Source organism: Anopheles merus, chromosome 2R, assembly GCF_017562075.2.
Source record: "Anopheles merus strain MAF chromosome 2R, AmerM5.1, whole genome shotgun sequence".
NCBI lineage: Eukaryota > Metazoa > Arthropoda > Insecta > Diptera > Culicidae > Anopheles > Anopheles merus.
The window spans coordinates 4,740,231-4,767,023 of record NC_054082.1 but is presented as its reverse complement, the minus strand read 5'-3'; the positions used below and the strand labels follow the sequence as shown (position 1 = coordinate 4,767,023).

At 53.5% G+C, this 26,793-nt stretch overlaps 1 protein-coding gene across 1 annotated transcript; it reads right to left on the bottom strand.

The window, feature by feature from the left end:
* Positions 1 to 661: 661 nt before the first annotated feature.
* Positions 662 to 24,835, bottom strand: LOC121588048. The gene is made up of 2 exons (XM_041905568.1): positions 22,952 to 24,835; positions 662 to 3,391 (listed from the first exon to the last, which is right to left on the bottom strand). Exons 1-2 carry the CDS (start codon positions 24,588 to 24,590, stop codon positions 1,809 to 1,811), a joined length of 3,222 nt encoding a protein of 1,073 aa, XP_041761502.1. The 5' UTR covers positions 24,591 to 24,835; the 3' UTR covers positions 662 to 1,808.
* Positions 24,836 to 26,793: the final 1,958 nt, after the last annotated feature.

Below are 26,793 nucleotides of genomic sequence, written 5' to 3'. Positions count from 1 at the left end.
GCAAAGAATTCTATCGTACACATATGAATAAATATTGTATTATTTTTATTCTCATTTCTTTTAGCAATTTGTTCGCTATCGTATTCAAAAGATTTGTACGATACAGAAGCGAGAAAATGCCATTTTTAACTTGCTTTTTTGTTTGTAGCTCACTTCCAACGTGCAGTAGAAGTTCAATATTATATATTTTTTTTGTTTTTTTTATTGATTAACTTATTACTATTTCTTCTATGTTCACAATTAATCGGATAAAATATTAAAAATATTTTTCGTTCTGTAGCAAATACCTTTCTTCCTATTTGAAACTGTGCATTGCTGGTTGCATACATTGCGGAGCGCTGTGAACTACGATTGCATACAAGTAGGAGCTGTCACATTCAACATTTCGCATGCAGATGGCGCTATTATCGTTATTTCCGTTAAATTTAAATTCAAATTTTTAATTCGTTACGGTATTACAGTCCAACTGATTATCCCTAGAAGAGGTAAAAAGACACCGATTGGATCGAATCAAATACTGCTTCAGGGACAGCTCTTGGTCTTACAATCCGAAATTACCGACAAAAGGAAAGCGAACTTAGACGTAGAAGCGAAAGAAAGCTACATCATTTCGGATATCTCATTCACTAAAGCTATACAGGAGAGTTATGCACACGTATCATCATTTTAGCAGATTCGCACGAACCTTCGCCATCGTTCGGGGTTTTATTTTGTAACGTTACTTTTGCGACACACCTCAAAAGGTAAATTCATCATTCCATCGATTCGTTTGCTATCCGAGTAATAATTTCAGGAAAAATAGTGGATTATCAGCTACTACAGCAGAATACACCAATATTTACACACTCTGTCACGACATACACATCATCTGGGATTTGAAACACACCGAGAGTTAAAATTCCATACACGTTAGTTTTCTGGCTGATTGTGTGCGCTTATCGCGCGGTCACCACCACCATTCATCGAACACGGACAAGGGTTGGCATCGTAAGAATTAGCTTGCTTACCAGTAACATGCTCGTTAAACTATTTCGTTTGCATCTCGATCGCGATCTTCGTAACTGCCCTGGAATTACACCGTAAGATGCACAGATCCACATCCCTTACTTGTGCTTTTTAAACATCTAGACCATAGAGTTCCCTAACTATGTACAGGCTTTCATTAATCGGTACACACATACACACACATTGCTGTCCATTCCTGTTTGTTCGTTCAAACCATGTTTTTGGTGCATTCTTCTATAAATCACGTTTCCAGATCTAGTCAAGTACTTGGTAAAAACATTTGGGGAAACAAAACTCCCCCCTTCTTATTGCTAGCTCCTTGACCTCCGCGACACAATTATTGACACAATTACTCTTTTCCCGTACGTGCATCTGGGCTAGGAATCGAAAGTTTAAGTAAAATTAATCACGGGGAGACAAAAGAAATGGCGCTCTCACTTCTTCTGCTGACTACTTACTACTACTCTCTTACTGATATGCTATAGCTTATATTCTGTGACAAATCCAGCAGGAGAAAACGATCACAGCAAGAGCTGGTGCTCCCGCTGCACATGACTCTTAATGCACCAACTTCCCACCCATCGCTCCACTGCTTCCGTTTTCTTCCACTGCGCCCTTGTGCCTCGACTTCGGGGGGACAGCGCACAAACGCTATTCTACTCTTATCCTTCGCTATTCGATGCAATCTAAACAAAAAAACAATATCTGGCACAGGTACATTTCAAACTTCCGCAACAACGGGACGCACGGCAGCAAGAATTTTGGGAAAAGAAACTGACACCAAACCAGCGGCATCGCCTCGTTTAACCACTTCCGCCCACAACACCGGCCGGCGTCGTCACGGGACCACTGGCGGGCAAGATTTCGCCCGTTTCACTCATCGCCCGGTCGGCCTTGTTGCGGATGTCCTTGTGCCGTCGCAGCGTGCGGGCGGCCGGCAGCGGGATGCCCTGCCGGCGCAAGATTTCGTAGTCGCGCGTGCCGATCTCGTTCTTGATGTCCAGCGCCGAGTTGATCATCTCCTGCGTCCAACGCTTCGGGTTCTCGGGCAGCGTGTTCAGAAACTCGACGTGCGCCGGGGACAGCTTGGTCATGTCAAACATCGGCGTGTCCTTGTCGAAGATCGAGTGATGCTCGAACATGCTCAGCGACGAATCCTCGCCGCCCACCGTCCCACCACCGCCGACACCACCATTCAGATGCTCCAGCTGGGAAGGATGCAACCCGGCCGCGGCTGCCGCCGCCATGGCAGCAGCAATCGCAGCGGCCGCAGCCGCCGGATCGGCACCCTCCGTCGGTGAGGCGTCGCCCGCGATACTGTCGAACAGTGGGTGGCGCGACGGATCCGCCTGCGTCAGCCGGTTGTACAGCTCGAGCTGTCGCTGCTGCTCCTGCTCCTGCTCCTGCTGCTGCTGCTCGCGGGCCCGCTGCTCCTCGATCTCTCTGTTGCGCTGCTCCTCCTGATCGCGGGCCAGCTCTAGTGCTGCCTCCGCTTCCTTGCGCCGCTTGCGATCGCTGCCACCACCACCGCCGCCCGTTGTTCGTCGACCGTTCACCAGCCGCGACAGATCTTCCAGCCCATTGTCCTGCTCGTAGCGCGTCAGCATGGCCAGCGTCGGAATGTTCAGGAACTCTTGCTTGCGCAGCGTTTCATAGTTGCCACTGCCGAGCTCGTTCTTCAGCTCGAGCGATCGCTGCAGCTCGTAATCGGAGAAACCCTTCGTGTTCATCGTCAGCGTCTGCAGGAAGTTGATCTGCGGTATCGTCAGCAGGCTCACATCGAAATGGCCACCATCCGGATCCTGTTCCGGTTTCAGCTGCTCCTTGTCGATGTCGTTGCCGAACGGAAACAGTACGCCCGACCCATTCTCCCCATGGTCAGCGGACCCAGACTCGCCACCTGCGCTGTGGCGCGACACAGCACGCGACTGATTGGTGGGCGAGTCCTCCAGCTCGTTGTGCTTGCGCTTCCGGCCCATCACGTCGACCGTGTCCGGTAGCTGGGCGGCCTGGCGATACTTGCGCAGCGTCTTCACGCTCGGCAGCGGCATACCGTCCTTGCGGCGCAGGGATTCGTACTCCCGGCTGCCGATGATGCGCCGAATGTCGTTGCACGTGCGCAGCTCGTACGGGGTCCACTTCTTCCGGAAGCCGACCATCGACTTTAGGAACTCGATCTGTGCCTGGGACAGGGTTTGCTGCTGCTGCTGCTGCTGCCCTTGCTGAGCGTAATGGTAGCCGGTGCCGTCCTCTCCGTTCAGCTGCATGCCACTGACATCCTCGTATCGGCACCCTTCCAGCAGGGAGGTTGGATCTCGGTATCCGTCCTCGTCCTCGTCCTCATCCTCGTCCGCATTGTGCTGGTAGTAGTTAATATCGGGCGATGCTAAAAAAGATACAGTAAATGGAAATTAGTAAAGGAGTTTATTTCTAAGACATTATTCGTTCTCGCAGAGCACAGAGCTTACGTCTAATCGTTGCATTGCTTGCAGTGTGATTAAGTCACATTTGAATTCATAGGAATAAAGATAACGCAGATCGGTGAAACACACATTCGCCACAAAAACCCCTCAAAACAACCAAATAGCACATCGAACAACATTCCAACCATGTTGCTCTCGAGTGCTTATCGATTTTTAATACAATTTTAAACATATTTGCCACACTTATCAGCACGATCAACGAGCAGTAGGGGGAGTAGGGAGAAGGCCTTTAATACGTCAAAGGTGCCATGTTCTTGGTCCGTTTTCTTCCCCTGTTACCGCAGGGCAAAACCGGTTACATGAAATAAATATTCGCCTTGTATCCTCTCGGCGCGCCACACCACACTGGGGGAGGATTTGCATACGAAGCGCACGCGATTGGGGAGCGAAGCTGTACATGTGAGTGTGTTTGCCGGTTTGATAGCCACCGACAGAAGTGTCCACCGCCCGCAGTTGCCACAGAAGGTGCTACACCTACCCCCTTCCGCTCCCATCCGTGGTTTCTGGGATACAAAACACAAACTCGAGAAGAAGATCGCCTCGCCTTTCGCTCAGCTCGAAAGATCGCTGTCACACTGTTCGTTGAGGTCTTCGCTTTATTCTTTTTCCCCTCCTCTCCTATAGCGACATCCAGCACCGTTTAGCAATATCGAACGCCGCCAATCAACGCAAAATCGTATCGTATGGCACCACCACCACACCAAGACACATTATTGGGGGCCCAAAATTTAAACCCGCCATTTGGAGCCCCGGACCGCTTGGGCCGATCGGACGGTTAGGCGAATATAATTTAAAGGAGCGGGATGGGGGGTTCGAGAAGCATCATGTCCCCAAAAAAAAACAGCCACACAAGCACACGCACATTCTCACGCGGGGCAGCGCTGCATTGGTCGTTGCCTGCCTTACGACGCCATCGGTCGAGGCTGGCTAGTAGTGAGCGTCGTCGTCGTCGTCGTCATCGGGGTCGCGCTTTCGGGTTGCTGGGCGCCGTGCGCGTGGTCGCCACCAACAGCATGGGTGTATGGTGTGGTGGTGAGCCGTGGGTCGGCCCGCCGTGCGCGAGTGAAGGGCATTTCGTCGACGGGCCGCGGTCATCGCCGGCGGTGACGGTTGGTGATGTAATCACGTACACACCACACCGCACCCGCACTCCCCGGGACCGAACGACACAACGGTGTGGTGCAAAGTTGGTGCGAAGCGCGATAAGAAAACCCAGCGACTCGCTCGCGGTCGGCGGTCCCTCTGTCGCTCTGTGGCCACGACGACACACACAACCGTTTTCTCGCCCTCGCTTCTTAGCTACCTCATTTGATTGGTTTTGCGTCTGTTTTTTTTTTTCTTTTCCACTTCCCCTTGCAAACACAATCGAATTATATTCCTCCAAGTGGTGGTTAATGATTTAGTTTTACAAAAACATCCTATCCAAAGCTTCAAGCATCTCTCTCGGTACACTGTACAAATCCAACATTGATTAGTCGTGTAGTGACCATCACCCAGCGGCGTGTAACATGTTGTCCACCACACGGCTTGCTCCCTCTCACGCCAAACCCCATCCCCCCTCCGAAGTCTGGCGGGGACAGTCGTCCCCCAGGGCCCCACAGTCCTCCCAAGCGACCACAGGCAGATAAGCATCATCTTGCCGAACGGGAGTTTTATTTGAACCGCAACTTATGATAACATTGCTAAACTCGGCGACACCCAACCAACACGCAACACGCCTGACCGATAGGGGCCCTGTGCGCGCTACGCCGACCAGTCACCACGATAACCGTGTGCTCACAAATAGCTCCACCAAGCGTCATTAGCCTCGCCACGGAAAGAGAAATCCGCTTCGCCTCCAACCTTGACAGTCTTCCGGTGCACCACCGAGCCAGCTTGCTCAAGAGTGGCCCCACACACCGTTGGGGGTCAAGAAATAGAGCTCGCTCGCCGCTATAATTCTTCCCCACCCAAGGTGGACGTCTGGGCTTTCCAGCCCCCAAAAAGGCCACCCGCCGATCGCGGGTTCGGACAGTTCTCTCAGACCCTAAAGACACCCTCTCCTCACTGACGCAATACTGACTCTGCTGGCAGCTCTCCCATGAGCGCTCCACGGAGCCTCTACAACGATCGTTTCCGGCAAGGTCAGGACCTTTCGCGGCAAAAGGCCGGGGAGGATACGACGTGCGGTAATGACCTAACCACTTCTACGGTGACCATTTGATGCATGATTGTCTCTCGCTGGAAGAGACTTCTTGATCCGAATGGCGGCGGCAGCTCCCGCCCGCGTGTCCGTTTCCTCTCTTCTTCGGCCCACTTTTGTTGTCACAAATTGAACAAAATCTGCTGTTCTTGTTGGTCCCAACCTCCCGTGGACGAGACGATCAGCGAAAACGGGTTTGCGCTGGCCGTCGACGTGGCCGAAACAACTGCCGCGGCGTCGTCGTCGTCGTCGTCCGGGGTGCCCACAAAATGCACAAAAGTGACAGGTCGAGTGCCGCACACTAAAAATAGCATCACCACCACCACCACGACAGACGTTACGTGTTGGTTGCGGGGTTTGCAGAATTTGCCACATCCACGACAAAGCCGGCGACCGTGACGGCATTGGAATTGGGGACGGCAGGCGGCGACCGCGGGAGTGCGCACCGCGAGTTTTTTGGGTAGAGCTTTCTTTTGCCCGCTGTCCAAAAGATATTACTGGGAATGGGTGGTTTGGTGGTTTCGTTCGTTCGTGCAGATTGGTCCTTCCTGCTTTCGTTCCGAGTCTTTCCAGTCCCAATCATTCCAGTATCATTTACTTCGAGGCTACACATCACCACCATCACGGATCCTTACACGTGGAGAAAGGATGGTTTGGCAACCTAAGGTGAAGGTACCGCTATTCCAAAGGATTCCATTAAGAAACATCTTGGAAACCGTAGTTAGTAACTCTCGAATTGAATGTTCACGATTCTTCTCTCGGGAGGACAAAGATACATTTTACACACCAAAGGCCCCTGTTATAAAATATCGCGTCCCCGTGGCACCTCGAGCGCTTCGCACCAAATTAAAAAAAAAAACGGTATGGGCGCGCGCACGATCGCATTTTTTTTATTCTCGCAGAAACAGCAGAGCCACAAAATACTCCCCCCGAAAAACCAGTCAGGTGCCTGTGTGTGACCATGGTAAACCGCCACACGCCTTCGCCCCGATACCACCCCATCCATCCCCTCACCGGGAAGGTGCCTTCCTACTCCTCCTCCTCCTCGCTTGGTACACACAGGTATCGCGAGCACGCGGCGGCAGCACAGTTGCTGCCGGCAAAGGCCATAACACCCGACGACCACGAAAGCCACACACAACCTTTCCACCCCCCCCCCCCCTCCTACCTCCCTTTGCTGTACACGGGCATCTTCATCCAGCCCCTTCTCCCTTACCCCCGCGAACGGTCACACAGAGACCACCAGGGCCTGCCGCGCCGCCACATACCGGATGCGAGCGAGCGCACACAGGAGAACGAACGAACACACTCACTTGCCGTCGGGCAAAGAATCTTCGACGCGCAGGAGGGGGCAAGAAGAGGACACGCGAGGCTCGGGGGACCGACCAACTGACCGACCGGCCGACGATCCACCGACCAGCGGTACCGATCACGAGTGCGCGAGCGAGCCAACTTAAATACAAGCTGTGTGTGAGTGTCAGGGCGAGAGACAGAGAGAGAGCAAGCAAAACGATCGGATCTGGTGCGCGCGCGAGCTGTGAAGGGCATGGCGCGGCGGATCGATGGACGACGGAAAGGGAGACACAACAACGAACCAAAAAAAAAAAAAAAAGAAACCATACGCAGCGCGGCAGCTGCGTCAGCATTCAGCGCGTCGGACGCCCCGTCGGACCAGCGCGGACAACTCATCCACACACACAGTGAGAAAACACAGCCACACAAGCCCGAGGAAGTGGAGGATAGGGAAGCGAACGATCGCCGCGCGGAAGTGAAGTGAAGCGAGAAGCGTTCCGTTTGCGGCCACAAAACGTAACACACAGAGCGGCGCGCAGCGCACACGGGCAGGGGCGACATCATCTCTCATTTGGACCTGTGCGGGGAAAGGGGAGGGGGGGGGTGTCTCGAGGATTGACTCCTTCTTTCACGTGCGTGCTGCTGCTGCTGCTCTCTCGGCGCAGTTGTGTGTGTTTGTGTTGAGGCGAGAGGTGCGCGCGTGCTGCGCGCTATAATACAGAAGCGTTCTGAGGCGCAACTCAACCGAAAACCGGCCGTTGGGGCTGGAGCATTTAAAAAAACACACACACAGACCGCGACACCATGTTCCCAAACCTCTCCCACTAATTCTTCCCACCAACCAAACTGGCACCGGACGGACGCGGCAAGCCCCATTTGTAATCGTCGTCGCCATCGGTCGACCGACCGGCCGGCCAGCGCCCAACAACGCACGTAATACAGGCGGCGGCGCGCGCTTTCGGGGTGCGCAACGTTAGCAACAACAACACACACGCGCGCGATCGGGTGTGTCCCGCATGCGCGAGAGCGAGACCAATGAGCCGACCGTGCCACCGTGCGGCCAATTCCACACCTCTTCCGCTGATCGAGCGGGGACAGCACACTCTCTCTGTCTCTCTCGCTCGCAGCACACAACCGAGCACAGTGGCCTCGAGCATAAAAAGAGCCCACATCACCGGGGCCGGTCGGTCGTCCCCCCCAGGGTGGAGATGCCGACCTTACCCCATACCCCATCGATGACAAGCTGCCGCACTAAAAGGCGGGTTGGCCACCGCAAAGTCCTTCACAACAGGCACAACGGCTCGACACAAAAAAAAGGCCAGCTGCGGGCCGTCGCTTAATGTCTGGAGTAATGCCGGGAAGCAGCTGACAACCACACGGTGTTCGCACAGACTGCGCCTGCTGCGGGGAGGGGGGGAGGGGCTCGCGGGTCGGTACGAGTGTGCGTTCGTTGGCGTGTTCGAGCATATGTGGCCACCTTCTCCGCTACGCCACATGCACACAACACAACAACACTGCTGCAGACACACACACACAAACAGGGCCACGATCAGGGCCATGCGGGCTGGGGCCACATATGCGGGAGAGCTTTTACGGTTTGCTCTGGCCACAGTTTCCACGCAGTTTGTACGTGAACACCACGCTGTCGCCTCATGCCCTGTGGACCAGATCGCGACAACATCATCATCATCATCATCATCTGGGGAAGAATCACAAACTAACAAAACCCGCAGGCAGATGAGATTTGTACAAACTGCGACCAAAGTTTGGAACTTCTTTGTGGAGTACACATCTCGACTGAGACATGCTCTAAATGTTGACGTTGCAACACCTCTGGGACGAAAGATCTCCAGCGACCCCACACAAAACCCTGAGAATATGATCGGTCCTCCAACAAAATCGTGACAATCCAATCCAGTCCCACTCCCACGAGAATGCCTAATCGTGACTCCACAACGAAGACGTCACAATGTTTACGCCTTATCCCGCTTCTTTCGATGTACCCCCAAATGGGGGGAACGAAAACGTGAAATGTGACGCGAGCGGGAGACAAATTGTACCGATAACCATCCTCAAAACCTTTGCTCATAAACGTCACCAAGACTTCACAAATTACTGCCGTCACGACGACAAACCAGCAGTACAACCAGTGTTCGATCGTTTGAAGGCACTAATTGCCCTACAAAGCAAAACATCTCCTACATGCTTAACCAGAACACAGAGCTATCGAGAACAAAAGAGTGGATGAATGTGGAAGAGACTGAAGCAAACGCATGAAGATGTTTTTCCTACATTTCACCACCCTTCACTTCAGCGCACAGATAAATAAACAAAAAGATATTAATATCCCGAAACGATGCGAAGCAGAACGAAAGAGGAGCGAAAAGACAAACCGCGACTAAATAGAGAATCGTTGCGATCAATTAGAGTAGCAGAAGAAGTAATCAACTACACCATGTATATTTGTCCAGCAATGTCTCTAATCTCTTTTTACTTTCGTTATCTTCCCTATCGCAGGGTGTAAAACGTATAAAGAGAACATTGAGAGCCCAATAATGCCGATGATACGGTTAGAAGAGCTGTTAGGTGATGCTGAACGGTTACTACTAGCAGCTTCCTATTCCACTAAAGAACAAATTAATCGAACCCACACACACACACACACGCATACACACAAACACAAACAGATGCACAGGTTTCCTCCCTACCACCACCACCTCCCGCGCAAAGAACGGGACAACACAAAGCCGGTTGCATTCAATTAACCCGCTCCCCGTCACGCCATCACCCACAAGAGCATTGGGTGGGTCGTCATTGGCCCCTTGCCCGATGCACACGCATTTAGGCATGAATGTGTTGATATAATGTATGTATGCAAGTGTCCACCTGTACCTACACCTCCCCCTACACACACAAATCAAGATATCGGTCATATAACCCCTCCCGGGTCCGTCCAACCAACCAACCAACCACCCTCCGCTCTCGCTACTGCTACTGGAAGCCCGGAAACAGAAGAGAAATTAAAAAAAATCCTTTCTCCATTTCACCCATCATGCACACTAGGCCGCAAGAGCGAGCACCACCCACCCACCACCACTCGGCAATTTGTATATTTCCAATTGTACCGACACACACACACACACACAAGAGTGCACACGCAAATGGGCAATCGGTTGGCAAATACAAATAAGCAATCAAATTTCAAATTCCACCTTTTCGCGTGCACCATATTTAACAGGCGATGTGTGCGTGTGTGTGTGTGTGTGCGGAATGATGGGAGATGGATGCTGAGGGATGATGACCCATCTCCCTTCGTCTCCCATCGCCTCTCCTATTGCCTCTCCCATATAAGCCTAAGCGGAGTGGAGGAGAACAGGAAGAAAGGACGCATTTCCCTATGTACTACACCACCTGTGTTCCCCTGTGGGTGGTGGATTGGGTGGATCAGTGTGTGTGTGTGTGCGTGTGGTTGCTAGATTGCCGGTGGGTGGTTTATGTGACCCCAAAGCCTCCACAACTCCTCCTTTCCCCCCTCTGAAAGAGCAATATGAATTCTATGTACGCTTTTTCCGCACCCTCACAAACACCTCCATCCCAGGGTTCGATTAAATTTCTCCAAACTGGTATTGGTTTTTGATGAACAATACTGCACACAACATCATCAGTCATCATCGTCATCATCATCATTCGGTTTCAAATATTATCACCATAATAACTGGGATCATCACCATTTATGGCTAGGAGCAGAGCAGCAGCTTCCCTAAATAAGCGCCCCTTTCCCGCTCATCTGGGGAGTTTCAGGGTGCATCATCATGTGGTGGTGCATCATGAAATAAATTGACAGCATCCCCAACCCACCCTCCTTCCCTCCCTCTATTAGCATTAACACCAAGGATGACATTAACACCAGGAGAGCTCTATGGATGTGTATGTGTTTAAGGTTCACTTGTTAGGTGGAATGGTTCTTCGTCTTGCCTTTCCGTGCGTGTTTCAAATGAAGACACACAATCCCCGTTCGTGTAACATGATGCGGATGAGAACACGAGCCCCAAAAAGATTTTGGGAGAAAAGAAGAGCTTTTTCTTTGATTCTGGAGCGGTTTCACAGCAAAAAGGACATCAGGCCATGTAGCTTACTGTACAGCGATCATGCGAGGATCATTCAGTAGATCCTCCACACACACACACACACACACACACACACACACACACACACACACACACACACACACACACACACACACACACACACACACACACACACACACACACAGCATGCAGAACAGCACGCTGGAGCAGGGTAAACGAATGGATGTAGAGCGTTGATCGACATTTTTCGCTGCAAGGCAACGGATTGGGAGTCGTCAGGCCAGCCACAGCCCGTGCACAGATGATGGACGAGAGGACCCAAACGCTGGCACCGCAACACACACCTCCTCTCGCTCTTTCTCTCTCTCTCGCGAACCGGTGGTCGCCTCTTCTTCAGGGCCACACGGCCACACCAAACCAAGATGGCCGTGCGCGCGGATAGGGTGGGTACTGTTCCTTCCCAAACTTCCCACACTTGCTGCTGCTGCTGCTGCTGTGGCTGCTAGGGTTGGTTGTGTGTGGCTGTATTTCACCACCACACAGCCCAGCCGCTCTCTGCTCTTACTCTTCCACCTTCCTCCATCATACCGCACACACACACACAGACACAAACAGGAGGGCACACATACATACAAGCACACGGCATCGGTTAGCGCGCTTCCTGCCCCCGTGCCGTGTGCTCTCTGTGTGGCCGGGGGTTGTGTGCACCGCGATACCCGCGACAGATGGCAATGCGGCCACGGTCTCGTGTGTGTCTGTCCCTCCTCTCGCCGTGCCCAACAACAACAACAGCAACAAGACCGGTCGAACAGACGAAGCAGAAGGAAACAGAGAGACCGGCGGCCACGCGCGGTGCGAAAGCGTGAGAGCAAGAGAGAGAGAGAACATACACGCAACGCGCAAAATGTGGCAACGTGCCGTGCGCCGTGTTGCGCTTCGGTTAGGGGGACCCCGACCATCACCACCCCTTCCCTTCCGCCTGTCCCACACCCGCCAGTGAGTGCTGTGAGGCCGCAGCCACACACAGTTGCCATGGCCGAAATGTAACCGACGTTGCCTTCTGCCACTGTCCGTGCGCTTGGATGCCCCCAGAACCACCCTGGGGAGGGGGGATTGGGTTAGAGAGTAGTGGTAGGTTTCCGTTTGGTTTTTTGTGAAGAAGAAATTTGAGTTTTTGATTCAGTTTTTGGTAGTGAAGATCCTTACGACTGGATACATCGTCCAAAACAATTTAGAAAACAGGTACCAAGTTGCTAATGAGCATACTGCCAGAACATTCTAATCCAGAGAGATTCAACACATTACAAGTATTCGAACTATATTTCGACTACCAAAAGGTGAAATGAGCTGGAACGGACTACAGATCACCCTGCTGCGCCGCCCTGGGACGTTGTCTTATAATTGATACTCGCACCGAATTCCCATCTTGATGGGACGAAAGGGACGAAAGCCCGACAGCAGCAGTGGATGACCCGAAAAAGGGCTCTTCCCGACCCAACATGAGAAGCCATAGCACGGGTATGAGACATTCCGGAGTGAGCTGCCACCACACAGAGAGCACAAAAGAAGGGACCGAGACACAGATAGAGGATAGCGCACACCACCCAGGCCATTGCCACCCCTTGTGCCATCCTTTTGCCAGTGTGTGTGTGTGTGTGTGTTGTGTGTGTGGTGTGTGTGTGTGTGTGTGTGTGTGTGTGGTGTGTGTGTGTGTGTGTGTGTGTGTGTGTGTGTGTGTGTGTGTGTGTGCGTGGTTATGTTTGTGTATTGAAGACAAGCAACGCTCTCGAACACTCAGGCAGGCGTATCCCTGCCACATCAGGTGCTGCTGGCTGGGCCAGTGCCACACACAACCCTCCTCCATCCCCAATACCAATACACTGCCGGCCACGTCCAGACCTTTTTGCTCGGATGGCTGGCCGGCCAGGGCCGTGCGCCCGGATCCTGCGCCATGCAACCCGCTTCCCTTCGCATCGAGAAGAAACACACCCGCCGCCAACGCCGCCACTTCCTTCGAAAAAGGTAATCTTCCTCCCCACACACACATCTATACTTTCACTCTCGCCCCTTCGCCCCGGCAGCCACCGGCACAACCCATCATCCCCGTGGCAGCAGCAGCCGTCCCCTTTGTACAAAGTTTTCCAACACCCGGCGGTAGCTGCGCTCCCCCAATCCGCTTCCCCTTTGCTTCATCATTTATCAGAAGAAGGAAAAAATCGAGCCCACAAAGCAGGGACGGCGAAAACACATCCCTGAAACTGGGGGAAGAAGAGCTCGGGCAGCCTGGGGGAAGAAGAACTAAGGAAAGGAAGTGCTCGCTCCTTGCTCCCTTCCTCCCAGAGAGAAGTTGGCCACACAGCCCGTAACACAGTGGTGGAAACGAAGCGTACGAACGAACGAACAAAAAAACACTCACCATGGGATAGAAAACCCTCCTTGCCATCGCACCCACACACACAGACACACACCTTGGATGCTGCGTCGTGACCGTGGGCTTTGGGACCGGTCCCTGGGATGCCGCGCTGTGTCCGCCGCCAGGGCCGTCCTGTAACACAGCACGCACACAGACAAAGGAGCGAGCTCGAGCAAGAAAAAAAAGGGGCCAAGGGATCTCTTGCCCGTCTTGGGTTTCTCTGTGGCCAGGGGGACGGCGGACGACCGAAAACCGATCGATAGCGAGAGAGAGAGCGTGTGCCTGGCCCGGTCGGTCCCCGGGATGGCAACAAAATGGCCGTCCCCTTTTTTATTCGGAAGTGCGGCGTGTTTTGGGCCCAGCCGAAGCCCAAGCAGTGAAGGCGGCGGCCGCCGTGGGAGTGTCCCAGCCGCCCCAACATCTTCAAGGGATGAAGTTTTTTGTCCTGACGTTCTTCAAAATGGGAAAACAATGCCAACATTTGCTGCTGTCGTACTTATATACATACATCTTGGTGTTCCGGTGTTCCAATCACTCGGCCAACTTCACCAAAGGAATTCAATCGCGCTGCAGACTACTCATTACAGTATTTAATTGACTTGACGGCGGCACTCGCGCACTTTATCCCCCCAAATGCTTCTAATTTTCTCACAGCCGGGCGCGCTACCGGAAGAACCTGCTGCCCAGGTTGTCCCTCTCATCGATCGGTGTCCTTCGCTCTGGCTACGCGTAATTATCACATTATTTCAAGGATAATTATGCAAAGCCCAGCCGAATCCTCGTCAAAAAACGGGAAAAAATGAAACGCCACGCAATTCCAACATTGTGTCCGGCGGGGAGATAAATACCAGGCGGGAGCGAGAGAGCGAGAACTTCGATGGCTCAGAACCACCTAAAACACGTTCCCCCCCCCCTCCTCCCCTTCCTTGCCTGACACCCATCTCCCATCACACTCCAGAAAGGGGGGGGGGCTCCAAATAGCACGCCAAAAACCTCACAACCTCTGCGCCGCGAATATGGCGGCGCTCTCTACGGGCGTTTTCATCCCCGGGGTTGCCATTTCCCTTCCACAGCACACAGCATCTGACTTCCCCCGGCCGAGAGGGTAACACAGCAGCGGCGACGGCGGCGGCGGCAGCGGCACAAGCAGCAGGTTCACCTTTCCCTCCGAGCGCGCGCGCTGCCGCCTCTTGTCGATGGTATTTTATCGATTTTCTGCGGTGGCTTTTCTCCCTCCCCTCCCTTACACACAGCCCACTGCCGCCGCCTGCCGTGCGTTAACCTTCCACCCACAGCCATACACAGATACACATACACTTACACGATACGGTTCACCCTGCCACAGCGAGGGCACGCGGTCGGGTCCGATGGCCCGATTTTATTGGTAGGGGCCCACAGAGCACGACGGCCCAAATCCGGCCTGACGCACACACACCACCGTCATTTCCATGGCCTCGGAAAACCTTTCGGAACGGCGGTAGGAGAGGGATGAGCTGCCACGGTTTTCGCTGTGGCCCTGTGGCATGGCAAACGGGGAGCCGGGAAGCTGAAGGGACACGCACACAGCATCCGCAGCAGCAGCAGCAGCAGCAGGACTAACTTCATCCTTCACCCACACTGTTGTCCTCCCCATTCGCGCTCCGGGGGCGATGCGAAACGACGGTAAAGGTACAGCACTAACACACACACACATACAATCAAAACGCCCCCACGAGCTGGTGCGTCCCCCGCCAAAGCCTGGTTCCCATCTTCCATGGCGCTTCGGGGGCCGCCCGTGCTCATATAATCCCGAGCCCGGGGAAAGCTTCGAGGCCATCCAACCCCTCGTGCCCTCGCTCCCAAAAACAGTGTGTCCCGGCAACAGCCCTCACATCCACACACACACGCACACGCACAATATTGGGCCATTTCAACGGGAGCGGTGGGGATAAAGGTGGGAAAAAATGCCGATACCGGGGTTCACTTTTTTCTGTTTTGCTGGGTTTTTTCCCGATGGAAAACTACATATTGCCGATGGAAATCGAATGGAAGTTAAAAGCGGGACACTTTTCCATCCCACACACCCAGTGGAGTGTGGAGCGAGGGACGGGGTTCAGTGTCGATGGTCCGTCGGTTCGGTCCATTTAATTGCTAAAACTTTTCGACCATAATTAAACAAAAAAGAAAACTCTTCATTCCACAAGCATCGGAATTTAAAACGGGCACCTTTGGTCACGAATTCACAGTGTTCGCACAATTCACAAAGGCAAAATTACAGCAGGAGCCAATTTCTCCATAATCATGGAGGTACATTGTAAGGACTTTAAGCGAATTGATTATGAACATATTTTTCACAATTAAAAATGAATATTTCCCGTGAATGTATCAACGCAATTCGAAAACCCATCGACGATTGCAGGACACAGGCACGGTTCTCTGCCGCCACCGGGATCCTACACATACGATTGTCAGATAAATTTCATTAAAATGTTTCTGTATATGCGAGTTTTTTTTCCGTTTGTGAACGGTTCTGTTAATTTATATATTTCTAGCGACTGTAGAAATACGCGGCAAAAGCTCAGGCATTCATTCGCAGCACAGCATTATCAGCAAAAGAAGCGAGAGTCCCAAATTTCCAGGCAGCAGCACAACACAGCCGGTTGGTGTTGCAGTGGATCAGATCCGATTTTTCATAGGATAATCGAACACCGCTCAATGCACCAACCATTCCCTCCCCCAAATGGATGTAATTTCAGACCCCGACTGTGTGCCCCCGGATAACAAGACCAAAGGGAGTCACCGTGTGCGCCATCGAAAGCGAGCATTTCCCACGCTTCATGAGGGGATCGCGCGTCCATGGGAATAATTATAACCAGCGACCAGTGGCACGTTGGGACGGACGGGGCCGGGATGAATTTGAGGTCCTCGCCGAGCTCACATATTGATGGGATTGAAGTGTTTTTCGCCCCGCCCGGAAGGAGCATTTCGAGGGGATAAAATGTTATCCGAAAAACCCGTGCTCCAAAGCGCTGGACCTGGACGTTGGGGGAGGTGTGTGTGTGTGTGTGTGTGTGTAGAGATAGTGCATTCCAAAAGTCTGAATAAATCAGAACTGTTCTCATTAATTTCCACGATCCCGGGACATGGGGCGAACTGCGGAGATGTCCAACGCCAACGGGGGGGAGGGATGGGGCGTTGAGGGGCGCTCGCTATTGCTGAAAGCACCATAAAATACACGCGCAAAACTAATAAAGAACATCAATGGAATAGAATTACTATTGATGTGCACCACCACATCATCCCACGCCGCCTCATGCACATGGGAGGATTGGAACAAACAAAAAACTGAGGCTCTGACAGGCTCGGGGTAGTACAGTTTAGTTTGCATTTCGCAAATTGGGTAGCGGAGTTTTTTTTTTACGTTCGATCGCAGCAAAATATATAAAGCTCCCCGAGCCCTACAAAAGGCCCTGGAGTGTAGAGAACGGGAGGGGGGTTTTGCGTGTGAGGGAACAGAACACAGCGTGATGGTGGCCTTCCCGTGATGGTGGTGGTGTGCGCTAAATTTTTGATCCTGTTCGAATCACCATTTCATATATTCGTGATTTCACAGTTTTTCGCCTAGCAACGGGCAACATATTACTCTCTCTCCTCGCGTTCGCCGCGCCCATCGATCGGCGGCGGCCCGTTGATGAAAAGAGCTCGCCGGAGTGGACGGACGTCACAAAAAACGCTTACGAACACAAAGAGAGACAGAAAGAGAGAGCACTGCCTGGCCTGGTCCGGCAGGCAGTGTTGGCCAGAGCTGCCATTGCCACAGACGAAAGGGGATCATTATTTAACCCCCCCGAGGGACAAGGGCCAAGGCACCACAGTGCTGGTGAAGCGGGGATAAAAATGGCCAAACTGTGAAAAATGGAAAACTGTGTTTGCGTACGCACAGAGAAATTAAAACGCCATAAACAAATGCGATAGAAAACTGCACACTTCGTGGAATGTTGTTTGCCACACAGAACCTGCACAGAAAAAGTGCACAAAAGCGCACAAAGGCACAATGCACACAGACCTCAACCCAAACCGCAATAGATATTTTCACATCAAAAATATCATGTTCGCGGAACCACTGGACGTTTCCTCTAAATGCAGTTTTCCCAACAACTGGATGAAATATAGATATGAATCCGCTCAATCTGTAACTAATGTTGGTGTTAATTTAGCCGAGAAAGCTCTAAACCGATCATTGATGAAGGCAATTGTAGCCAGAATGGATGCTCAATGATTGTTTGAATTCGCGCGGTTCAACCTTGTATCTCCAATGCAGGTAATTCGCTTGTTCTAACTAAATTCAGTTCGTTTAACTAAAAGGTTTTTCACCACCACTAACGAATCCCCCCGGATGCAACAGATGTTGAAATGCAATTACAAAAAAGGAAGGTGATTCTTTTACCCGAAACGACAGCATAAGCAACGAACCCAACTCAAAGCTACATTATGAGCCCCCAACAATTCACTGCACAATTCAGTGTAATTCTTCGGTAGCCTTAAAACCTGTGCCAGCATCAACAAAAGATAAATACAACAAGCTCCCAATATCCCCCCAGAAACGTCTTAACATCCTCCACATCCCAACCTCCAAGCTCCTGACCAAACACAGGACGAACAACCATCGTTACATCGATGATATGGCGCAATTAGATACGGCTAGGAAAATTCCTTCGAAAGGCACAAAACAAACCCTACAAAATGCTCCAACAATTTGGCGCACCACCATTCGATACGGGGATTTGGCACGGTAGAGAGAAGTTTGATAGCAAACCCCCCTCCACAAAAAGAGGGACGCGCACTCAATGTTTATGCTGTAACATCTTGCTCGCAAAATGCATGGGATTGGATGTGGGAGAGGGAGCCCTTTTTTCGCAATTTAAAAATGCCATAACTTATTTAAATTAAATTCCTGCATCCTTCTACCAGTGTTTTGATGGGTGATTTTTACAACAACTGTTTGGAAGGTATAGCAATAGGACCAGCAGAAAAAGGTAGCTAAGAGGGGGATGATTGTATGATTACGTACGAGTGTAGCTGCTGTTCGATGAGTCCTCTCTCTCACATGAGAAAGCATCTTCGATCTGTGTGATACAATAATATACCTTTTTCTATGCATGTGTGTGTGTGTATGGACAGGGATCAACCTGTAACGGCAAAGGCCTGCCGCCTGTCCACAAAACCCTGAAATTCGGTTCTGCCCGCGTTTGGACACATCATTAAAACTTCGACCACGGGGCTACGACGATACCCCGCGCCCGTGTCCCTTACACCGGGACGATCCGACATACTACAAGATCCGACGCTTTTTTCGGGCTGCCCAATACCCAACACACACACACACACACACACCTTCGCGCAACCCGAGGCACCACCACGGAGTGCAAAAATTCTAACTCGAACGGAGTCGTCTCAAACATTCTTCTTTTATGTTGCCTCCGTTTTTTTTTTTACCCAAAGCCGACAAAAAAGGTCCACACAGCCCACCAAAAACACCCAAAAATTACAACACCGGGACGACGGGGTTGGCTGAAAGGCGTGCTGCGGAACGGACACGACACACTCTGACTCGGCTGCGGCCAGCAGCAGAGCAGCGGCAAGAAGCTCTCCGTGCAGATTTGCGCGTTGATGATGGTTGTAGAAGGGGCCCTCCTCTCCTTTTTTTCTTTTTCGGGGATCAGAATACACGGTGGGGGAGCGGCAGGCCCAAGAAGTCGGTCGGTGGACGGACAGGCAGCCCGAAAACTCTGTCCCAAACGCTGCGCTCTGCCACAAAGCTGACCTGGGAACGAAGGGTACCCACACACACACACACAGGAGCCCACGCAAAAGGAGCGAAAGAGAGGGCCTTCGAGACCAGGTCGGTCGGAAAGGAAGCGAAATTTTATTGTGTTTGTGTGTGCCGGGGACGATGCTCCTTCGTGCGTTTCTTTCTACTTCCATCGGTAACATAATCCTCGACCGAGATGAGAGCGAGAGCGAGAGAGAGCGAAAGAACCGTACGGTGGTAAGGAAAGTGAAGTTGGAAAGGGAAGATGATGAGTCCCTTTCGTTGCTCGCTATCATCTCTTCCATCCTCCCAGGTTTCGGTGGCCAACCACGACGGCGACGGCGTAAAAACCGGCCCGAACCGATGGCGAAGAGGACGAGGGAACACGCAGGACGAGGGCAAGGCAAGCATGCGGCCAGCAGTGTACCGTTTTTGGACCGAGGGAGCGCGTACAGTGCAGAGGGTGCAGCTTACACGACGACGACGCCGTCGACCACAGCATGTCGACGACCGGGGCCTTCAACAGGGCCTGCACCGATATCCTTAGCTGCCGGAGAGGGTTAGGGAAATGAGCGAAAGGACGGGGCCCAGAGCGAGACAGAACGCGCCCCGGCAAAGAATGAGGCAGGATGAGCGAGAAGCCACTACAGGCCAGCAGGCAGGCAGACGGTGATGGCGCACCACACCATGGCGCGGATGGCCATGGGCAACGGCACGAACATCGACGTCACACGACGTCGCACGAGGGAGCAGCAGCAGCCGCCGCCGCGTTAAATTAATGGAAGAGAATTAAGCTGGAGGAAAAAATGAACTCACACAAGAGCAGCGGCGCCGAGCGTGACTTCTTCCAGAGAAGGGCTGGCCATATTGGAAACGGCTGCCAGGGGATGGGACTTGCCCATGCCAAGCAAGTGGCGTTGTTTTGGCCAACAGTTTCATCGTAGGGAGCAGTTGGGTCCTTATGGGCACAAGAACTGCTATGAGAGAATAGCTTCCCAGCAAGTTCTTACTGGAATTACCAAGAACAGGTCGGAATCGGAAAACAATATTTGATTCAGTTGTAAGGGCTTATCCGTAAGGATGACAGGACTTTTCGGAAAGGTTGTTATAACTTGTTGCACCATTAAGCAACATGGCAATTAGCAGCATCATATCTGTTCCGCTCTGAATACTCCAAGACGTGATGTTTAATTGAGGAATTTTCCTGAAGGTTTCAAAAGTGTTTGAAAAAAGTGTGGAGGAGGAATGTGCCAACATCTCCGGACATTCTGCTTGAAGCCTGGGGTCAGTATAGATGACTCTCTCTCCTACGAACCATTATTTTCAGCACAAAGAACAAAAACCTACGGATGCCTTTTTCCCTCATTTCGCCTCTTCCTTTCCCCTCTCAACCTGATCCACCACTCACAGCGGGTCGGATTTTCGAAGGTTTTGTGGGGGTCTCTCCTACTGAAATGAGGGGAATGGGGAGAAAGGGAGCAAACAAAATTCTTTCCCCCCCAAAACTAGCCAGAAAGGTCCAGAATGAAAGGAAGGAAAGTTGTCGAATCGGTTAGGGTTCGTCGTCATCCCGTTGCCGGCGGGGTGATCCAAGCAAAGGCGGCAGGGGGGAAAAAGGCCCGTAAGGAGTGAGGATTTAATAAAAAAAAAAACGCTCCCGCCCGGAATGGAATGAAATGGAAACGCACCACACATTGCGTGCTGCCTGCCTGCTTGCCTTTGCCGTTGCTGCTGTTCGGGTCTTGCTATGTCCAGGGCAACGAACACGTCGGGCGGCAAAGTATGGTAGGGTTGGGTAAAACGAGAGGGGAAAAGGTTCACAACCATTGGCAGGATACCCACCCGTCCGTCCGTCCGTCCGTCCGTCCTATTCCATGGACCTTCGGGCTTCGGTTCACTCGCACAGGCCACTGTGGACAGAACAGAGAAGCAGCGACAGGAACAAAAAATAAGGCCAAACCCACGCTGCGACCGGTCGGGTCGGTCGGGTCGGTCGATCGGTACCCGTCCAATGTCCTACGCGGGCCGAGCTAGTGTTGCCAACACGCTGCCACCCCACCCCAAACCGTTCCCTCGCTGACGTTTAGTCTGCCGTCTGCGTGTGTGTGTGTGTGCGCGCGAGGGACAAAACCCCTTGACAACGGGGCAAGCTACTAGACGCCGCCTGCTTGCGTTCGAACGTCCCCTCTCCCTCTCTCTTTCGTTGCGTCTGTTTTCACCCTCCCCCTTTACTGTCTTCTCGGCGCACTGCAGTGTAAAGGGGACCGAAACTCAGGGGCCAAACTTCTTCTCTTCAGACAATCTCGTCCAGCTCTCGTCCCAACGGCGCGAGGCCAACGGGAATGATATGACCGAGTTACACGGCTACGGGGCTGCCACACACACACACACACACACAGCACGGGCAGCTCTACCGCTCGATAGCCTCCACCCAGCCACCACCCGCTCACCCAGAGATCAGAGGGTTGATGAAAAAGAGCCCTTTTGCCCAACCGTGTTGCCAGCGGAAGTTGTCCCCAGTCCCCGGGGCAGGTAGCAATAGGTATACGGGGCAAGCGCACTGCGCCACGCCAGTGCGTGTGTGTGTGTGTGTGTGTCTGTCCCCTAAGCAATGTACCCTGGCCGAGGTGTGTAGGTCGTACGGGGCGGAATGGGAACCGCATGGCGCATCTCGAAATAGCTGACAGGTTCGGGGAACTCTTCGGGGATTCGAGAACAAACAGCCGGTAATCTGCCCCGAGTGTACTAGACATTGCCGCCGCCCCCTTTACTTCACTCATCGGAGCAGAGGGGGCCACAGCACCAGCGGGGAAGAAGATTCGCGATCCCTTCTGGACGTCCGTTTTTTTGTGTGTGTGTGGAATGCCTTCAGGTCGATAGCAGTTCCATTAGCAGAGTTCGATGTCCCGGGCGGGCAGCAACGCAAACAGATACAACACTACGCCACCAGAGGGCCTGCCGGTAACTTCCGAAGGGAAGGCTTCATGCTCTGGTCCACGTCCTCTATAGTCGAGCGTGACATCAGCCCATGTTCGCCCAAGACCGAGCGTCGTCTCGCCCGTGTTTCGATGGAATTCGCTCTATTCCAGAACGATCCCACAGCCGACAAACCATGGGGCCCGCGTGATGGACCAGTTTTCATCCAGAATAAACTCAACCACCATCGCCTACGGTTGTAAGGTACGTCGTCGTCCTCCTCTCAACCCCTTTCGTTGAAACGCAACAACACACCGTCAAGATTCCTTCCCCCGCTCGGAAGTCGTGTTCTGAGAAAATCAATATTTTACACTCTCCTGCTGCCAGTCGCGTTCACCGCCTGCTTGCAGCGTGACTACCACCACCCCCTTTCCTTCTGACCGGTCGGCACCAACAGTCAACTCCACTCCAGAACAGAACTGCAACTGGAGGGAATATGACTTGAGGTTTTTGCACAACGCTTTTATTGCCGTTGGCGAGAGATCTGGCAAATCCAAGGATGTCTTCAAGTAGAGCATTCGGTTCCAGCATCTGCCGCCATTGGTTCGAATCGATGCGTAACCCAAACCCAGAGTGTGAGATATCATTCTGAGACCAGATGTCACCCCAGATCTTGTGGCACTGTGCAAATTGTGCCATTTGAACCAAGCGCAAGTTATTAAAAATCATTGTAACTACTCCACCAAATTAAACGAAACTTATATCGCAACAGCCACTTACCGGTAAAGCTGACGGGATCCTGCTCCGTCTTGATGTCCTGCACTTCCGGCCCATGGTGATGATGGCGCTGCTGCTGGGCCGCACCCGGGTACGCCGCCGGATGCCTTCGCTGTTCGTTCCGGTTGTGATCGACCGTTCGGGGCGCACCGTTCGCCTTCGGCTGCTTCTTCCTCACCATCCCCGTTGGTTCCAGCCGCCGGTTCACGAGACCGTCCGCCCGCACCGCCACCACATCGTCGTCCTCCTCCTCCACGTCCTCGTCCTCCTCGTCCTCGGGCAGCTCGTCCACCTCCATCGGGGCGTTCGGTTTCGCGGTGCCAGCGCTCGCTAGGGCCACCGCCGCCGCCGCTGCCGCACCACCGCCCGCCTTCCGCAGCGACTCCAGGTAGCGCGTGATGGTGCGCAGGCTCGGCAGCAGCAGCTCCCCGTCCTTGATCAGCGACTTGTACGCCTGGATGCCCATCGCGTTCTTTATCTTCATGGCCGCCACTATCATCGGCTCGCGCCACTTCCGGTTACGGTCGTCGTCCGCCGGGCCGCCCGCCAGTGCGTGCGGGGAGGCGGCACCGCCCACAATGCCACCGGAAGCGGCCGACCCACCACCACCACCACCAGTGGTCATGTTGCCCAACCGGACCGACATGCGCTTCAGCTTGCGCTTGGTCGCGTGCAGCTCTTTGCGTGTGACGTCGTACTTGGAGCGTACCTCCGCCAGCTGCCGCTGACAGCTCTGCAGATCGGCCGTGAGGCGGGCCGAATCGGGCCGTTCCAGCACGGGCGCTACGATGCTTGCCTTCCCCCCGGCCGGCACTCGTGCCGTCACGGGTTGGGCAGGCGGTGGAGGGGGAGGTGGAGGAAGCAGCAACGTTTCTGTGCGCTTTTCTTCCTCACCCTTTGGTTCCGCTTTGGGTGGTTCTTCCTGCGCGCAGGGAGGACTTTTGCACTCGACGGCGACTGGTTCGGCAGGAGGTGGTGCCGGTGAGACCATCCTGGCAGCGTTCTCCTCACCATCTTCTTTCTTTTCCGATGTCTCCGCCTCCATCGGTTTCTCTTCTGGCATGGATTTTTCCTCCACTGCTACATCTCCGTCGTTCGCTTCGTGACATTCATCCGAACTCTTCTCCGAACACTCCGAGGCTTTCTTCTCTTCCAGCACCACCACCGCAGCAGTTGGCTCTGCGTCCACCATCTTTGGTTGCTGCTCCAGTGGCGGTTCCAGCTGCTCCTGTTGTTCCACCACCGTTTCCAGCTTCACCTTTTTCGCCGAACTGACTCCCTCGCTATCACTGTTGCTATTGCTGCCAGCGCTGCCCGTACTGCCGCCACTGCTCGCTTCCTCGCTGAGGCTGTTGCTGCCACCGTTGCTGGTGCTGCTGGTACTGCTGCTGCCGCTGCTGCTGCTTCTGCTGCGCCTACTGTGGTCGTCTTGTGAACGTTTTCTGCTCTCACCGACGGCCAGCTCTACCACAGCAGCAGTGGCTGCTTCTTCTGCTGCTGCTGCCTTTGCTTCGCCCTCCACAGCACTCTCCGCAACGTCATCGTTCTGCTGCTGCGTCTTCATCATGGTTACCGGCGCAACGGTTTCCTTCGCTTCCGCTTCTTCCTTCTCGCTAGCCACCACCTCCGCCGCCACCTCCATTGGGACTTCTTTCTCCGGCGCCGCTGGTTCAGAAGATTCCAATCCGGACTCTGACGGTGCTTCCACAACAGGATCTGTTTTAACTTCTTCTGCCTGCTCCACCACCACTACTGGTGACTCCTCGTCTGGTTTACTCGTTTCAGTAGAAGCATCTAGAGTTGAAGCTTCTTCTTTTGCGTCTGCCTTTGACTCTTCTTTTTCTGTTGCTTCTTCTTTTTCTTTTTCTTTTACTTTAGTTTCTTCTTTTGCTTCTTCTTGTTCTTTTACTTTCACTTCTTTCACTTTTTCTTGCACTTCTTCTTTTGCTTCTTCTTGCACTTCTTCTATAACTTCTTCTTTTGCCTCTTCTTTATCTTCTTCTTTCACTTCTTCTTTTCCTTCTTCTTTTGTTTCTACTTTTTCTTTTTCACTGTCGGCATCTTCTGATGGCACCGGGGCGGCTGGCGAAGGGGAAGGAGACCCCTTGTCCCGTCCCTTGCCGGCAGTTGTCTCTTCTGTAGCAGTGTCCATCGGCGAAGTGACCGGTTCGGCACGGGGAGATTCTTTGCCACTCTCTTGCCGCGACTGCGGTTCCGGTTCCGCCAGCGAAAGCTGCTTCGATTCGGCCATCGTTCTATTTAGTTTCTGTGTCTTTGCGTGTGTATGTTGTTAAACGTGGTACCAAACCACCACGGCACTGTAAAGGTAACTATGGAAACGATCGCAACTGAGTTCACTGTGGAAACCTTCCTTTACCGCTCCAGCACTGTAGCACACGTACCGAACACACGGCGGACAGGCCGCCACGGAGAGTGTGTAGCAGTTTCACTTTCACTTGCACCACACGAAACCCCCGCGTTACATCAACACACACTGATGGCCCCGATGGAACCAAACCTTGCTGAACGTTCTCGATGTCCTCTTTCGCTCTCTCCCTCTCTTTCTCTCCGGTCGGCCGGTTTCTGCGGAGGATGCTGGCTGCTTGGTGCCGTTGTTTTTTTTTTTATTCGCGACGTTTGCTTTATCCGTACCTTCTTCCAAAGCACGCAATCCCTGGACCAGGGCACACACACACGCACGCACGCAACACACTCGCACACACTAGCAGCGAGTCGATGGAGGCTCGATGATAAATAATTCGTCCGCCCGTCGTACACTGTTTGCCACCATTGCCCTCGTCACGATGGCGGAGCAGCAGCAGCCGCACACCCGGAGCACACCGGAACAGCGGGCAAAGGGGATGGGCCGACGAAGGAGAAGGTGAAGAGGGCGGGCGACGTCAAACACCGTCCCCCGTGTCGTTCCCGTGAGCGAGATAAACGGCGCGAGGGCACCAGCGCGTCGCGACGACGCACACACAGAGAAACGCGCGAGGCGTGCACCACCACCACACCACACACCGTCGTCCCTCCACACACACTGCGGTGGCGAGGGATAGTTGCACGGCAAGGGTAGGGTGTAGGACGCGACCGACACAACGACGACGACGACGACGACGAGACCACGGGGCCGACCGAAAAACCGTCCACAGCGCGACAACGACGATGGGCCAATGACGCCGCTGGCCTCGACGAGAGCGCGCGCCGCAGCCGACGAGCGAACGGCTCAAAGCGCGAGGAACGAAACCGAAGGCCACCACCACCAGCCGGCGCACCCTCTCCGCTGCGTCCGACCGTGGTATGGCCGTTCCCCTCCGGTACGCGCTGTTGACTCACACACAGCGCGCGCCACGGGTCGGCTCGGCTCTGCTCTCCCGCTCAGACACACGCGCGCGCTCAGGGATGGGATTTCTCACGCCACCAACGACAAGCAGCAGCAGCAGCACCCCTGGGCGCCCCGTGCCAGTTCGCTTCGACAAAAAAGCGCTCTGTGAACCGGCTGCGGTGACGGGGTAGGTCGCTTGCTGCTCGCCTGTGTTTGTGTGTATGGCTGTGGGTTAAGGGAGCGCCTCCCGACACGTAACACACACACACACACACACTCGCCACACTGCCCGAACTGGCCGTGGCCACTGAGGCACGGAATTACGCCGCGACGGATCGAAGCAGACCGAGGGCACAAAGAAGCGAACGAACACCGCGCCGCAAAGAAGCAGCCGCTGGTAGAGCTGGTCAAACCAGCGAGCTGGCCACCGTCATCACGTCTGGTTTCCTCCCCTCCTGGCACACTGTACGCTCCAGTTGTCTGTCGCACACACACACACGCCTTCTTATCACGTATTGGA

Bases quoted from the DNA above. Each gene is read 5' to 3' on its own strand.
- LOC121588048 (XM_041905568.1), bottom strand. From the start codon at position 24,590: ATGGAGGTGGCGGCGGAGGTGGTGGCTAGCGAGAAGGAAGAAGCGGAA. The intron at 3,392-22,951 runs GTAAGTGGCTGT...TATCTTTTTTAG, and splicing joins GGATCCCGTCAGCTTTACCG to CATCGCCCGATATTAACTAC.